This window comes from Enhydra lutris, unplaced genomic scaffold (assembly GCF_002288905.1).
Source record: "Enhydra lutris kenyoni isolate GAN:26980312 unplaced genomic scaffold, ASM228890v2 scaffoldscaffold3, whole genome shotgun sequence".
In the NCBI taxonomy this organism is placed as follows: Eukaryota; Metazoa; Chordata; class Mammalia; order Carnivora; family Mustelidae; genus Enhydra; species Enhydra lutris.
In genome coordinates this window covers 71,912,428-71,928,030 of record NW_019154087.1, presented here as the reverse complement: position 1 = coordinate 71,928,030, position 15,603 = coordinate 71,912,428, and the positions used below count along the sequence as shown (strand labels likewise).

Sequence of the window (15,603 nt, the reverse complement as noted above, 5' to 3'; positions counted from 1 at the left end):
ATGAATTAGTTGCTGTATTCATCTTCATTTTGCAGATCAGGTGAGTGAAGCACAGAATGTGGCCAACAAACGCCTTGTAAGTGGCGGAGCTAGAATATGAATAGTGGAAGCATTTGGGTTCATTTCAAAATAAAAAGTTTCTACTACGTGCCAGCTACCGTGATTGGCGCAGGGAAGACTGTGAAGGAGGCAGTGGTTTCTGCTGTCCCGGAGCCCATCAGGGGGTGATGGGTAGCAGTGAACAACCAACAGATAAGCCTCAAGATAAGACCGCTCACTTGGTGGTGACTCTAAAAGCAACGTCGGCCAAAGGCATTTTTCTTTTAAGAGGATAGAATTTCCTTGCTGCGTTTTCCAACTACGAATTGTCCTAGCTCCATCTACTTTCCTTCTTCAACCCCCAAACCAGTGAACGTTATTAGCCCGCCCGCACCCTTCCCCCACTCACCCACTCGCCAGGATTAAAGATGGCGCCAACGGCTGGCGTTATGACGCGACCCGACGTCCGCCGGAAGTGCGCGAGGAGTTCCGGGGAACAGGAGGCCTCCTCTCTCTGGTATCCTGAGCTAGCGAGTTGAGTGCTGCTGTTGCGCGCTGGAGTCCCCGCGCCGCCGCCGAGATCATGGTGTTCTACTTTACCAGCAACAGCGGTGAGTGGGCGCGGTGACCTCCTCCGTCCCTGCTCTACAGCGGGGCTCCGAAGCCGGGACCCCCGGCTGTTCAGCCTGAACTTCATCTTAAAGCTGCTCCTCCTCGGCAGTGGGGGCTTCTTCCTGCGCCCTTTCGGTCCCCACTTTGTGTCCGTCCCTGTCGTCCCCCTGTGCCCCTTGTCTGGGTCTGGGGGAGTGTAGATGGACCATCACTCCTGCTGTCTTTGCATCCGGGAGTTCTTTTTCTTCGGGAAGACCTCCCTTCGCTACCTGGAATTGGGCAGAGTTTGTGGGCTTCTTCACACCCCCGTCGCAGGTCTCACCTCCACCTGCTTGACCTTTATTCTGACTGGGTCCTGGTAATTACCCACTTGGAGAGAGAAGGGGCTTACCTGCCAACCACACTGCCTTCCAGGAAGTGCGCCTTACCCTTCTAGGATAGCGTTGTAGGTTCTGGAATGCAACAGAAAACAGTAAAAAACAAAACAAACAAAAAACAAAACCGTGGAGTGGCGGTACAGCCACTCACTGGCTAGAGTTGATGTCCCAGATCTCAAAATTTGACACATGATAGTGTTTCTGATTTGTCTTTGGCAGCCAAGGAAAGGGTGCTTTTAGTTCCCAGGAAATGCTATGTCTTGACCTCGTTTTTTGTGCTTATGTTGTTCCTTTTGCCTGATCAATCTCATTAACTCCCCTAAGACAGCTCTGGCCCATCTTTTACAAATGCCTCTCCCAACCTAACCCAGAGATTGCTTAGCTAAACCTCTTTGGGGAACCCCCTTAACAACCCCTGTGTATCTTTGGTATTAGATGCTGTCTGCTTAATCTAGAGTGTAAGCTTCTTGAGTACAGGGGCAGTCTAGTGCCTGGCTTATAGTAGTTAATAAATGCTTATTGAATAAAGGTATTTTTTGACTTAGTCACAGCACATACTATTCTGTTGTTACTCTCTCTGCTTGCTTGTTATACGTGAGATTGAAGCAAAACCAGCCTCATGTTGTTGAGTAAGGTGATACTTTCTCTAAAGATGAGAACATTAGGGCCCAGGGAATTTGCTCACAGACTGCCCCCATCCTCATTCCATAACACTGTCCCATCTAATTTTTTTCAGTAGTCTAGACTTGACAGTGTGCCATAAGCCATTTGTCTGCCTTTATATAGTTGTTTTGTCTTACCCATATTATTAAAATTATCAGAAACAATTCACACTAGCCTGAAAAGCTGTTATAGGCCCCTAATAGCATCCTCCCTTTTTTTTGCTTGCTGACTTTGTCCTAACTCCAATCTCTTTTTAGCTTCTCCACTCATGAGAGTTCCCAACAATATAGGTATCCAAAGAAGAAGCCCAACAATGAAATAAAAAATACAGGCGGGCTTTATAGGTACTACTTGTATTTTATGTTAGCTAATTTATTCTCCTTAAAGCCATTCAAAATTCTTTGAGCACTATTTGTACTTACACAGATGCCCATAATAGAGCAGTGTTGTAGCAGATTATGGGTCATGTTTTCCTCATTGGCTCCCATTATAAGGTCAGAACTGCTTCCCGTTGGAAAAATACTTGGCTTTTAAGTCTAACAAAAACGCACTTGGGCAGCAAATCTTTTAAAATTGCAAAGGGGCGCCTGGATGGTTCAGTCGGTTAAGCGGCTGCCTTCAGCTTGGGTCATGATCCCGGGGTCCTGCTTCTTCCTCTCCCTCTACCCATCTTCTTCCTCCAGGCTCTCTGTTGTTCTCTTGCTCTCTAATAAATAAAGAAATTTTTAAAAATAAAATTGCAAAGTTAGTGGAAAAATTATAACTTTGTCAGTAAAATAGTAATAGAACTTTAACATATCCTTTTAGAGAAATCAACTTGAACATACAGATTCCAGGAAAGTACTTGCCAAGCTTTTCAGACAACTTAGGGTTTACTGTATAAAAACTTTTTTTTAAATGGGGAGAAAATACAAAGTTATTGCTTTTCCTTTTAAAATTAGTATCTGACTAAAATCTGTTTGACTTAATTCGTGTTTCATGCTCTGTCATAATGGAATAATGAAACATTAGCCTTACTGTATTTCCACTGTCAAATTCAAGACCATCTGATTTATGGACCCATACAGTATCTGCACTTGGCTCATAAGTCCATCTGTACTTCTGGTACCTTTTGATTGCATCTGTATTTAATGAAATTATTTCAGAGCCTCTAAAGTTGGATTGGTTGCTACACCTGAATTCTCTACTTTTAAGATGACTATATTCCATACTAATCAACCTTATTCTTTGGGCAAGAATAACAAAAGTACTAGAGTAATTCAATTTACTTTTCCTTTATCCCTCTTAACATACACGGGAACTTCCTTCAGATTTCTTACTGAGCAGTCATTTTCCTTTTTTTTTTTTTTAATTTTCTCTTTTGACTAATTTCAGTCTTTCAGAAAAGTTACAAAAATAATAAAGGATTTCCTTTATAACCTCTTAGATCGCCCAAATTCTAACATTAGAACTTCTTTCCTTCCCTCTTTATTTTTCATCTCCCTCTCTCCACACATGTGTGTACACACACACACACTTTTTTTTTCTTGAGCCATTTTTTGGTAAGTCACATTTTACCCCTAAATACTTAAGGATTTTTTCCCCCTAAAATCAAAGATGTTTTGTTATCAAAAAGCATTCCTCGTTATCAAAATTAGGAAATTAACATTGCAGCAATACTACTAACTCATCAGCTTTTTTTTGGTTTTCATTGGTGTCCTAATAATGCATTTATAACAAAGGAACATTACAGATCATTGTTGCATTTGGTTGTCATTCATTACTCTTCAGCCTGTTCTAATCTGGAGCAGTTGCTTAGTCTTTGTCTTTCATGATGCTTTTGTTGAAGAATTATTTTGTAGAATGCCTCTCAGTTTGCATTTGACTTATGTTCTTAATCACCTCATTTTATAGGTCAACCATCCAAATAATTGTCTGTTACTCTCTTGGCTACAATTTAGGTGGCTTAGCCTGCACAAACAGCTTTATTTTATTTTAATCATTTGAAAAATTACTTTCCTTCTGATTATAAAAAACCATCTATATATTTGGTAGGCAAACTAGCCAAGGTAAGTATTGGTAACAGTTATATGTATATCTTCTCATACATATAAAGAAAATATATGCATATATTAAGCATATGGTTGTAAACCTGAATATACAACTATATATTCATTTTTTACAAATTGAATCTTGCCATATGTATACAAAAATACTGTTATTTAATTCCTGCCTTTTGTTTTCAGTGGGTACGTGGTATTTTGTTTATGTATGTTCTACCGTGTTTAGCCAGTCTTAATTAATGGGTATTTAGATTGTAAAACGAACATCATTGCTTGATAGAGTAATTATAGTATATACTTAGTGGTGACATTACAGGATCAAAGAGTGTACACGTACAATAACACTGGGTTGTACAGAGACAATCTGAAATGGTTTTATTCCTGCACTTCTGGCATTTGTTATAATGGCTGTTCTGGCTATGCTAAGGTCTTACCAAGCTAATGTAATTCTCAATTATAGATGAGTATTTCTGTCAACTAGTCAATGCAAATACTCTCTCTTTTCCAGATAGTTCCCTCAACTACTTACAGGTAATTTGGGTTATGGTATTTATAACAGTTAACTGAAGGAAATGGGATTTTCCCGCCCCAAGAGAGCAACTATGATTGATATTTTAAGGAGTTTCTCATTACTGAAAGTACAGGCAATTTATTTAAAAATTTATAAATGAGGGGCACGTGGGTGGCTCAGTGGGTTAAAGCCTCTGCCTTCAGCTCAGGTCATGATCCCAGAGTCCTGGGATCGAGCCCCACATCGGGCTCTCTGTTCAGCAGGGAGCCTCCTTTCCTTCCTCTTTCTCTGCCTGCCTCTCTGCCTACTTGTGATCTCTGTCTCTCAAATAAATAAATAAAAATCTTAAAAAATATATATATAAATGAGAGTGCTGCCTCTGGCCTTCGGAGCTCCACTCATATGTACTAGTTTGTGCCTTGGAATGACAGCCAACAGGCTGCCCAGACTGGGGGCCCAGTGACTATTAACTCAGGAGTTTAGATCCAGATGGGGTCAAACAAGTTTTGGTAGACTAGCTTGGAAACCCAGTGCCCAGATAGAATTTCAATTTCGGAAACTTAAATTTTTGTTTGACCCTAGATGGAAGATGCCTGCGGCAAGTCACTAGCTCAGTAAAACAAATGTCATTTCTAAGGTAAGCCATATCTAGAATATTCAGTTTGGCTTAAGGCAGTATTTCCTAACACTCATTTCACATTGGAGATAGTTGAAGATCCTTTAAAAAAAAAAAAATACACCATTGCTTATCCACCAGAAATCTGGATTTGGTTAGTTTTAATGGACCTGGGACATAATTAGGTGATTCTAATGTGTAATCAGGGCTCAGTCACTGATTTTGAAGATAATTGACAAACTGTCTTTTCCTGGAATGGGATAGTGCATTATAATTTGCAGCTCACCTGGAAGAGAATATTGCCAAAATAAAATTATGAAAAAACTCAGCTAAGTATAGGAGCCCATTTTTAAATGGTTGAGGCAAAGGTTAAATTGTTTGTTTTTTTACTCTTTTGAAGAAGGCAAAAGTATAGGGCTGAACTGGAATTCTATTGAACTCTATCCCTGATGAAAGTAGGGAAGTATCCATTGTATAAGGGTCAATAAAATTTTCCTATTTGGGCCACATAGTAAATATTTTAGACTTTGTGAGCCACATCCAGTCTCTAGCTTTATTCTTCCTCATTTTGTGTTTTGAACTCCTTAAAAATGTAGAAGTCATTTCTTTTTTTTTTTTTTAAAGATTTTATTCATTTATTTGACAGACAGAGATCACAAGTAGTCAGAGAGGCAGGCAGAGAGAGGAGGAAGCAGGCTCCCCACTGAGCAGAGAGCCCGATGTGGGGCTCGATCCCAGGACCCTGGGATCATGACCCGAGCGGAAGGCAGAGGCTTTAACCCACTGAGCCACCCAGGCGCCCCGTAGAAGTCATTTCTTAGCATACAGGCTTCCAAAAAAGGGCCAAATCTGGCCTGTGGGCCATGTGTTGCCAACCCCTAATCAAAGTATTTGTTGCGTATTTTTCCCATGAGGCAGTTTTGTTGGGGATGAAATTATCTAACTTTTTTATATTTTTGTTTTGTCTTAGTTAATTCATCTGCTTACACTATTTACATGGGAAAGGATAAATATGAAAGTAAGTTTTCAAAAGCATTTGATTTTGAAATTTCCAGCAGGTAAGTGTTAATTGCCTCCTCCCCTACCCGCCCTTGGTTAGTCAGATATGAGTTTTCAGCTAATTACTACTAATTAAGCCCATTATAAGGCATTCCAGTGGGTTAACTTTCCTGGGATTTAATTATATCAAATAATATTGGGGTCTATTGGACCACTTGTTGCTGATTAGAAACTTAACTCTTACTAAGAGTTTTGTGGTATCTGATATAAGGTGATATGAATCAGAGGTTAACCTGTGCTAATTTGTATCAAGTAAAAATCATGTGTGACTTAGTTGTAAAGATCATTTTCTGTATGTTTTTACCACATTTAAGAATAGAGGAAACATACTTTTAGGATTTTTGAGGCTGAAGATGGCTCTTTTTGAGTTACAAAATGTTAACATTATTTTTTCAAACTTTGTTGATCACTCTGCTCAGAATGAAATACATTATTCCACACTGTACACATCGATGTAACTAAAACAAAAATTTACAAAAAATGCCCATACTTTTTGCTGTGCCCTCTTTTTTGTTTTGTTTGATTTTTACAAAGCTAGACTCAACCAGCTATATTAATTTTTTGACCCACTAATCAATGTAAACTAAAGTTTGAAAGGGAAAACCGCTTTAGGGATGTGGCCTTCTGATTGCCCGAGTGAGGAGGGAGACGAAAACGAAGGTGAGCTGTCTTGCTGTGGAGCAGGGAGTTGACAGCCCTGAGCTGAGGGAGAAAAGATATGCAGCAAGGGAGCTTGGAGACCTGACAGAACCTCTCTTCTTCAAGCTTGGAGAATACACAGTGGCTCTTCTCACAGGGTTTGTGTCATGTTTTGGAAAAAAGCACTCTGAATTCAGGCCCATGTGGGTTAAAATGCAAGCTCTTAGCAGACTGGCTGTAGTCACTTTACCTCTCTGAACCTCACATTGCTGAGGTGTACAAAGAGGATCATGGGCCAGTGCTGCCTTGCAGGGGTGTGAGGGTTAAATAAAGAGCCTGAGTAAAGCACCTGGCCTGGGGTGGGCGCTCAGCAATGGTAGGGGTCACCGATGGAGCTTCTTTAGCTCCCCAGAACCAGCTCCTCTTGCTCCTGGGACTGTTCCATGGCTGGGTGACCACCTCAGGACTCTGAGAGCTGGCCAGTTCCCTCCAATTGCTTTTCTTTAACCTCCACGTATTGCTTTATTTCCCCCCCGCCGCCACCCCTAAAACCATCAGTCTGTTCCAGGTGCAGTTTGAAACTGAGAACAGTTTAAACTTGATTCTTTAAAAGAGGCAAGTATAACATTCTTCACTATGAGACATTTGACATGAATGAAATTAACAAAGCCAAAAATGAAAAAATGTCAGAGAACAGTAATGTTATATATTACTATAGTATATGTAGATGTAGAATTCTACATCTATAGTTAACTATATGTATAGTTAACATATACACATATCTAATATAACATACAATGTAATATATATAAAATGTATAATGTGATACATGTAATAGCTGTGTAAATATATATAGTTATTAATCAGATCTGTATAAATGGTTTAGAACTTTGCAATAATACTGGTTGTATAAAGCAGAATGAGAATAGCAAGACTATTACATCCCATCCAAGACAAAAGAAAACCCTGAAAACAACAGAATAAAATAATTTTTAAACAGTTTTTCCTTGTATTGAATTTATGACATTGTCTCTGGTGTGAGTTATGGAGAAGCAATCTGCTGTATATTAATACTTGAGTTTTCTCTTTCTCTTAGTAACTCATACATCATCATAGGTAATTTGTATTTTTTTCATAGCATCCTCCTGATGAATGTGGCTGAGAAGAGGATGCTGTCTCCTTGTAGTACATTGAGCAAGGAGGAACAGTTAGAACCAGTCCTGGTTACCTACACTAGATATAGATCCATACCTGATCAAATCTACTTTTCTTTCTACTACATTGAGGATGCAAGCCCAAGACTTAGGTTACTGAGAAGCACCTAAAGGAGCTTTAAAGCACCTAAAGCTGCTCCATACGGTTGTGTGGGTTTTGCACTGTATGACTCTGGGCAGGAAACTTTATTTCTTACAATGAAGGACTGCATTGATACTGCTTCTCATTGACGAGCTCTCAAGGCAGCTGTGCTAGGGACAGTCCCACCATGTCTCTCTTTTCCTTCCATTTTAGTTTACTATTTGTTGGGGCTGATCTGTGTGGGTCCACATGCCACCCTCTCTGAGTAGCCAAAGGGGAAGATGTAATCTGTGCTTTCCCAGCATTAAAGCTGGAGAGGTACACACACGAAAAAATAATGATCATTTTGCTGTGAATCTAAAAACTGCTCTTAAAAATGAAGCCTATTTTAAAAAGTATGGGTTAGGGGCTCCTGGGTGGCTCAGTGCATTAAAGCCTCTGCCTTCGGCTCAGGTCATGATCCCAGGGTTCTGGGATCAAGCCCCTCCTTGGGCTCTCTGCTCAGTGGGTAGCCTGCTTCCCCTTCTCTCTCTCTGCTTCCCTCTCTGCCTGCTTGTGATCTCTGTCTGTCAAATAAATAAATAAAATCTTTAAAAAAAAAAACAAAGTATGGGTTCACTGAAGCGGTATGAGTAAGTGCTGTAGCAGTAGAGAGGCAGAGAGTAAGTGTGATTGGGAGAGAACCAGAAAGGCTTCGTGGAGAAGGAAGAGCTAGGATGGGCTTGATTGTAGCCCATTTAAAGGAATGTCCATTGTAGAAACTTTTATGTACAGATTTATATCTATAGACATAAATTTAGATTCGACAGATGTAAATTTAGGTTCTTTCCAGAACCCACTGGAGTGGTGTTTTGCTGCCCTTAAAATGTTTGTAGAAAGAAATCTATGTATAGTACATTTTTCCCCCATGACCGTTTGGAGATATTTGGAGGTGTCCGTTTTCCTAGTCAGCTTTGTATGAAAATATTAAATTTTTTTTAAAACACCCCATTCTCTTGTGCTCCTAGAACTTCATACTTATTTCTAACAGCCTTGATGACTTCAGACAAGTGACTACGTGGAACACAAGTGAATTTTTAATTGAATAATTTTCTTTTACTGAAAAGCTTTCAGATGTTTTCTTTTTATTAGCCAGCAGGTGTCACCAGGGAGCCAAACATGGCCTGGCTGAGGGAAAGAGGTTTTTGTATTTCCCTTTACTTTTTTTGATTACTTGTTGGCTATTGGCTCAGCTTCCCATTTAAGCTAGTAGGAAGCCCTTCAGAAAATTTATGGTGTCTGCAGTATCTAAGAGTACCCTCATCCAAGATTTGTCATCCCTTTGTTTTTCTGGAAAATGAATACCCCTTTCAAGTTAGATAGATTATACTTTCTTGAGTACATTTTAAATCATCACATTAATCATTTTGTTTACCTTACAGTTTTTAGCCTTGTGTCTGATACTTTAAGTAATGCTTTTGTATTAAACACAATTAGTTTCTAATTATTAATGTGGCTTTTGGAAGTGTATATTGATATTATTTTTCTGTAGTGATAATATATTATTAGCCTTAAAAATGTTAAAGTATACATTTTGAAGGAATAATTGACCTTTTATAAATATGCTTGAAGGAAATAATCAGGAATATGGACATATTTATTTTAAAAATATTTACTAAAGCATTTATTATTAAGAACAGTCCAAATGTGAACAGTAAAAAGTTTATTCACATGATAGAATTAAGTAGTCATTGTTTCCAAAGAACTTTTTCATTTTTTATTTTACTTTGCTCTAACAAATACATAGCTTAGAACTTCAAATAGTAACAATGCGTATCATAAAAACATTTGTTTTTCACCCTATCCTTTCCAACACCCATGTTCCATCCCAGAGAGACAGTTTTAATTTCTAGCTATTTCTTCGATTTTATTTTTCTTTTGTATGTGACAGAATTTTAGATGATTTTTATTTCCTTTTTTATACTTCTGGTGGTTTTTGTATCTTCTAATGTCCTACAATTTTATAATTGAGAGGTCTTTTTTAAAAAAGTAAAATGCGGTCCGCTGATTAGTAAAACCATTTTAACAAATAAATTTCTTACAGTGCATCAGTTTTGTAAGACCTCATCTAACTTCTTCGGTGCTCTGATTTGAAGTTTTACTACCTTTTAATAGAAATATCTTTAAAGTTTCTTAGAAGTGTTATTATAAAAATAATAACAATTATCATGGCCCAAATGTAAAAACCATTTTTACAAATTTTTCTTTTTCCTGTGTTTTCAAGCATCAGAGCCTCTCTGAATTACTCTTTCCTCCATTAAGGGAGAGAAACGGTTGTGGAAAGGCTTGGTATTTCTCCACTCCACAGCTTACTGTAAACTCTGGCATATTTTCATTTGACAGGTTTTTTTTTTAACCTTTTCTTTGTTTTCTTGTTTCTCACTATAGATGAAGATCTAATAAAGCATGGCTGGCCTGAAGATATTTGGTAAGAAATAATTTTGCTTCTGCTTTCTATGCCTTGTTTACTTTTTTAGATTTGGCCAGCCCACCTGATCTTTATGTTGAAACCTAGAACTTAGGCTTTGCATTTTGTTTATGAATGGTCTGTGGTAAGTAGCTGCCTGCCAGCTCCCCTCATTTACAATTGCCTTGTAAACTAGGGATGACCCCAGAGGCCTCTGGAACCTAGGCTTTCCTTTAACCTCATGTGTGTCTTCTCATAGTGGGCTAATGAGACCACCTCACTCACACACTCAGACCATTCTTCCTGAAAGGACAAAGGATCAGTGAGGGCCTCACAAGTTGCAATGAGGAAAATAGAAGCTTCCCTCTAGATGGAATAGATAGAGCATCCGACCAGGTCCAGCTTTAAAGAAAACAGAGTCTGGCTTCCCTTTGTCTTTCCAACTCCCTCATGAGGTTAGTACCATCTTGATCCAGCCTCTACTCCCTCTAAAATATTTTCTGGAAATTTAAAACATAATAATTACTTTCTTTGCCCCCTTCCAGGATTATTTTTGCTGCTCACAAAACCCAGCCCAAAGGACTATGACCAATGATCAAAAAACTCCTTCATTTTAGTTGAATTCTTTTCTTTTTCTGACTGCCTTAGAATGCCATATGGGCATTTCTACCTCCCAGACCTTGAACCTTTTAGGAGGACATGGACTCCCATGACTTTCACAGAACACTGTTGGGCTCAGTTTGCATTCCTTTTCTGTCTTCAGCTTCTACTCTTGTGATGTGTCTCTCCTGGAGCCTAATTCTTTTTTTTTTTTTTTTTTAATTTTTTATTTATTATTATTTTTTAATAAACATATAATGTATTTTTATCCTCAGGGGTACAGGTCTGTGTATCGCCAAGTTTACACACTTCACAGCACTCACCATAGCACATGCTCTCCCCAATGTACATAACCCCAACCCCCTTTCCCGACCCCCCTCACCCCAGCAACCCTCAGTTTGTTTTATGAGATTCTAAGAGTCACTTATGGTTTGTCTCCCTCCCAATCCCATCTTGTTTCATTTATTCTTCCTGGAGCCTAATTCTATATAGAGAGCAGGATATGGTCTCCACAACTCCACAAACACTGCCCTTCCCCGCAGTGCTGTCCCTAAAGATAAGCACACAGATCCTATTTGCTTTAATGATAGTAATAACGAATATGTATGGAATACCTCACTATATGCCAAGTACTGGTAGGTGTTTACTGTATTAATACCTTTAATTTCACAGTAACCCTGTAAAAGAGTTACTGGTATTATACCCATTTTCAGATGAAGAAACTAAGGCTCTGGGACACTGAACAGATGTGCTCTGATTGTTGCTGTTTCCCCAGCTGGCTGGAGTTCTGAAGTACCAACTTTTTTCTTCCCTTCGGCTGCTGCTCTCTGGCTAAGGGTGACTTCCTTCCTCCCTCGGGCCATTGCTGCAGCTCTCTCTGGACCTCCTTTCTCTTAAGTGTGGGCCTGGATCCTTCACTCAATTCCCTAGAGAGACAGAGGTTAGACACTTTTTAGAAGGGCTGCTTCAGTTTCAATAAAGTGGACAGCATTGGACATTTAATAGGAAGACTGTTGCACAGAGGTTAACTTAAGCTCCCCCCAGAGGTAGCCATCCTCAGAACCCCCAGGCCCAGCTGCAGGTACCCACCAAAGGGCGCCTTCTCTCTTGCTTCAGTCTACCCCATGATGGAGGGGGTAATTCATGACTAAGAGGAAATGCTTTCCTGTCTGTCTTCTCTGAAGTCCGAACTCCAGGAGCCAGGAGGCACTATAAACCTGAGGAATTTTAAAGTCTTCCCCCCCCCAATCTGCCCCCTCTTCCAGCACAGTGGCCTGTCTTCTGAACTCAAAAATTAGGGGTCCTCAAGGTAGACACTGCTTGGTTCCCCCTTACCTCAGGTGGGCAGTGTGCACTGCCAAGGGGCTTTTGGATTGAGTACTGCTTACCTTCCTGGAACTCTAGATTATATGCCTCATGAGGACAATGATCACTTTACTTACTATCCCGTCCCATTACCTACCATCGCATCTGGCCTGGATACGTATCCTATAAATATTTATTAACTTCTTGATTAACTCTCTGCCTCTCTAGCAGTCATCTCTACTAGACATTTCTCTGCAATAACTGCATTCTGGTATCTCCATTTTGAGGATGTATCACTGAGCTGGCTTATTTCAGTTGTCCTTAAAACCCAAAGAGCTCCAGATCCCGTCAAGGGAGATGAGAATGGCTGCCTCTGTTATGTAGTTATCTGCTGTGAATTTCTAACATGTCACGTTTGAGGTGTAAATACTTGCCTAGTAAAGGTGCCACATTCAGAGTATTCAGATGTACCACGGAAGTCAATTTACCACAGCCTTTTACCTTAATTTTTTAAAAAATTAAATACATGGAAGAGAAATTTCTATGCCCTATGTGTTCTAAGTTGAGTTTTTTATTTCATTATGGTTTACTCTCTCCTGGAATGCCATTTAACCAAATTAATGTCTATAGATACCTTGGTACCCATCTTGACCAACTCTTGAGACTAATGACTGTTGTTGGAAGTGATGGACTTTTACGTTCAGAAGCTATTCGGGGCTTAATGTAAAGTGGAATAGCCAGCCCTCAGTTTCAGGACTGTTTTGGCAATCGTGGGAACATTCCTCGGCATGTTAGGAATGATTCAGTTGATCAGCATTCCAAGGTGATTTTTCCAACCTGTGTCTCTCCAAGGTACACTTTGGAACTTTACCTGAGTTTATACCAGAAAACCTTCTGAGGCACCTTTTAGCAAAGGATTTTCCCGGGACTAAATGAGAATGAAACTGGGTTTATCTTTAAACAAAAGAAAATAGAAAAATAGAAATAGATTGCCTCCAGACACCCTAGTGAACACTATTTCCAGGGACCCCACTTTGAGGAGTTAAATGACTCAGTTCTGAGGGTCTGCATCTCTGCATCTCCCAGTCATTGACACTCATTTATGGAGCTTTCTAGTCTTTGCATTCAGTAAAGAAAACAGGGATGAAGTTAAGAGAGAGGAAGATAACAAGGACAAGAAGGAACTAGGGAACTACGGGGCATAATTGAAACTTTTTGGAGTAAACATTTTAGAAGGTTTGGAAGGGTTTTTTTAAGGAAACTTGTAGAGCTGGCTTTTTGGGGGGTTTTTTGTTCGTTTTTACGGTTCAACCAAGCCCTGTATTTCCCTGCATTCCCTGTGCCCTCATAGAGGTTAACCTACCAGCATGGAATTGGTCTGTGTATCAGCAGTGATATATTCCCGTGTGGGTTTTGGGATTAGATATACATTGAATTATTTGTGTACTTCTTTTGACAAAATTCCATATCAGAGACCTTTTCTTAAGGGAAATCAGAATACAATTAAACTACTGTGTGTATGTGGGAAAAAGTTGTAAGTGGAGAAGTGGTTTAAAACAAGTTGGAATGGGAGGAGTTACTTCTCAGCTGAACTTGCTTCCTAATGGGGTCTTTCCTAAGATTCTGAAAGAGAGTAATGAGATAGAGAATTTCTAGATTTGCAAAAAACACATTTTTTTCCCAATGGAAAAGGCCAAGCTGAAGACGATAATCAGTAGCAATCTTTTATATGGGACTGCAAATGAGTAAATGAACCAGTTGGGGAAAAATCAATATCCACTTCTGGCTAGCAGTAATGGTTAAAAATAAAACCTAGAGGGCGCCTGGGTGGCTCAATGGGTTAAGCCTCTGCCTTTGGCTCAGGTCATGATCTCAGAGTCCTGGGATGGAGCCTAGCATAGGGATCCATAGGCATCAGGCTCTCTGCTCAGCAGGGAGCCTGCTTTCCCCTCCCCCTCTGCCTGCCTCTCTGCCTGCTTGTGAGCTCTCTCTCTCTCTGTCAAATAAATAAATAAAATCTTTAAAAAAATAAAAAGTAAAAAAAAAAACAAACCTAGAGTCATCATTGATTGCCAAAAATGTGTACTATTTTTCTGTATCCACAGTGACTAACAAGATGCTTAATTTGTTGAAAAGAATATTAGGAACACCATAATCTTAACATTTATGTAGAATCATGCTATCTGCATCTTGTACTAGGTGTGAGTGTGTGACTGTTTTCACTTCTGAAAGATACATTAATGCTAAGAAAATGTCTTCAGAAATACATAATGGGATGCAGTGGAACCTCCTTAGGTTTTTACTGAAAACTCTACAGCCCGGGACGTTATGGACTAAGGAAGAGACAATTCAAGTTAACAGAATCCCAAAGTGACCATCATGTGTTACTGTTGTTTGGTGCTAGAATCCTGGGGGCATCTCTGGATGTTGAAAAGAGAGAAAGTCAACTTTATTTGGTGAATTATTAATATGAAAACCTTAAACACTAGACTAGGTGAGAAAGGGATTAAGTTTAGAAAGATTTCATTACATTGGTGGGTGATAGAGCCTTAATAAAAGGTAAGGTTTTATTTGGGACATTGAGATGGGAGGACATTCCAAATGCTTTTAGGGCAGTATCATAAAGGGTATGCCCCATGCTTTCTGAGAAGGCCTGTATTAGGGCCATTGCCAGATGTGAGGTAGGATGAGTTGTTGGTCTGACCCATTTTATGACTCTACTCTGTGCCTCTCTTTGGATTGTTTTGCCATGCCTTGAAACTTAGGATGTCTCAAACCAAACCTCTCATCTTTTTTCCCAAGCTGGTGTCTTCTCCAACCAGAAAGTATTCCCCCCTGTGGTCCTACCAGTCTCCCAGGCTTGCAACACGGCAGTCTTGATGACGTCTTTCATTCCCTTCTCTCCTCACCTGAAATTCCTTTCCCTGTGTTTCTCTAAGTCCTCTGCTTCCTTCAGGGACTCTCTAAACCTCAGTCCTTCATAGAAGCCTTTGGTCATGGGTAGCTCTTTCTCACTGGAAAAATCACCCTTTCCAGGGTATTTCCATTTCTCTGGTATTCATCTTGGCACTTCGTCTCACACAGCTGCAGAACTTTTCATGTTTATCTTACCTCTCCCAGTTGATAGTGCCTTTAGAGGCGGTGGTTGTGTTTTATACTCCCTGTGGTGCTTGGCATGTGGTAAGCACTGAGTTAATACTTTCTGGATTGGAATGCTTTAAATGCAAGGGGCCTGAGGAGATGGTTGTCTTATACCTCTTGCTAAAAGTGGTTTTCATTCTTTGTAGGTTTCATGTGGACAAACTCTCTTCGGCTCATGTATACCTTCGATTACATAAGGTAACTGGATTTAAACGTAGACTCATGACTTTTTCTCTGGGGATGAACATCCTATCTTG

The 15,603-nt window shown here is 39.7% G+C and overlaps 1 protein-coding gene across 2 annotated transcripts in view; it reads left to right on the top strand.

The window, feature by feature from the left end:
* The first annotated feature begins 530 nt into the window (after window positions 1–530).
* Window positions 531–15,603, top strand: part of LOC111154769 (coiled-coil domain containing 25) — a 49,444-nt gene continuing 34,371 nt past the window's right edge. For both annotated transcript variants that reach the window (XR_002641106.1, XM_022514671.1), the window contains exons 1-4: window positions 531–650; window positions 5,831–5,878; window positions 10,282–10,321; window positions 15,493–15,544. Coding sequence is in view for 1 of the 2 variants with exons in the window: in XM_022514671.1 (XP_022370379.1) it covers window positions 623–650; window positions 5,831–5,878; window positions 10,282–10,321; window positions 15,493–15,544 (168 nt within the window). In the remaining variant the exon portion in view is untranslated. The remainder of the gene's footprint in view (window positions 651–5,830; window positions 5,879–10,281; window positions 10,322–15,492; window positions 15,545–15,603) is intronic.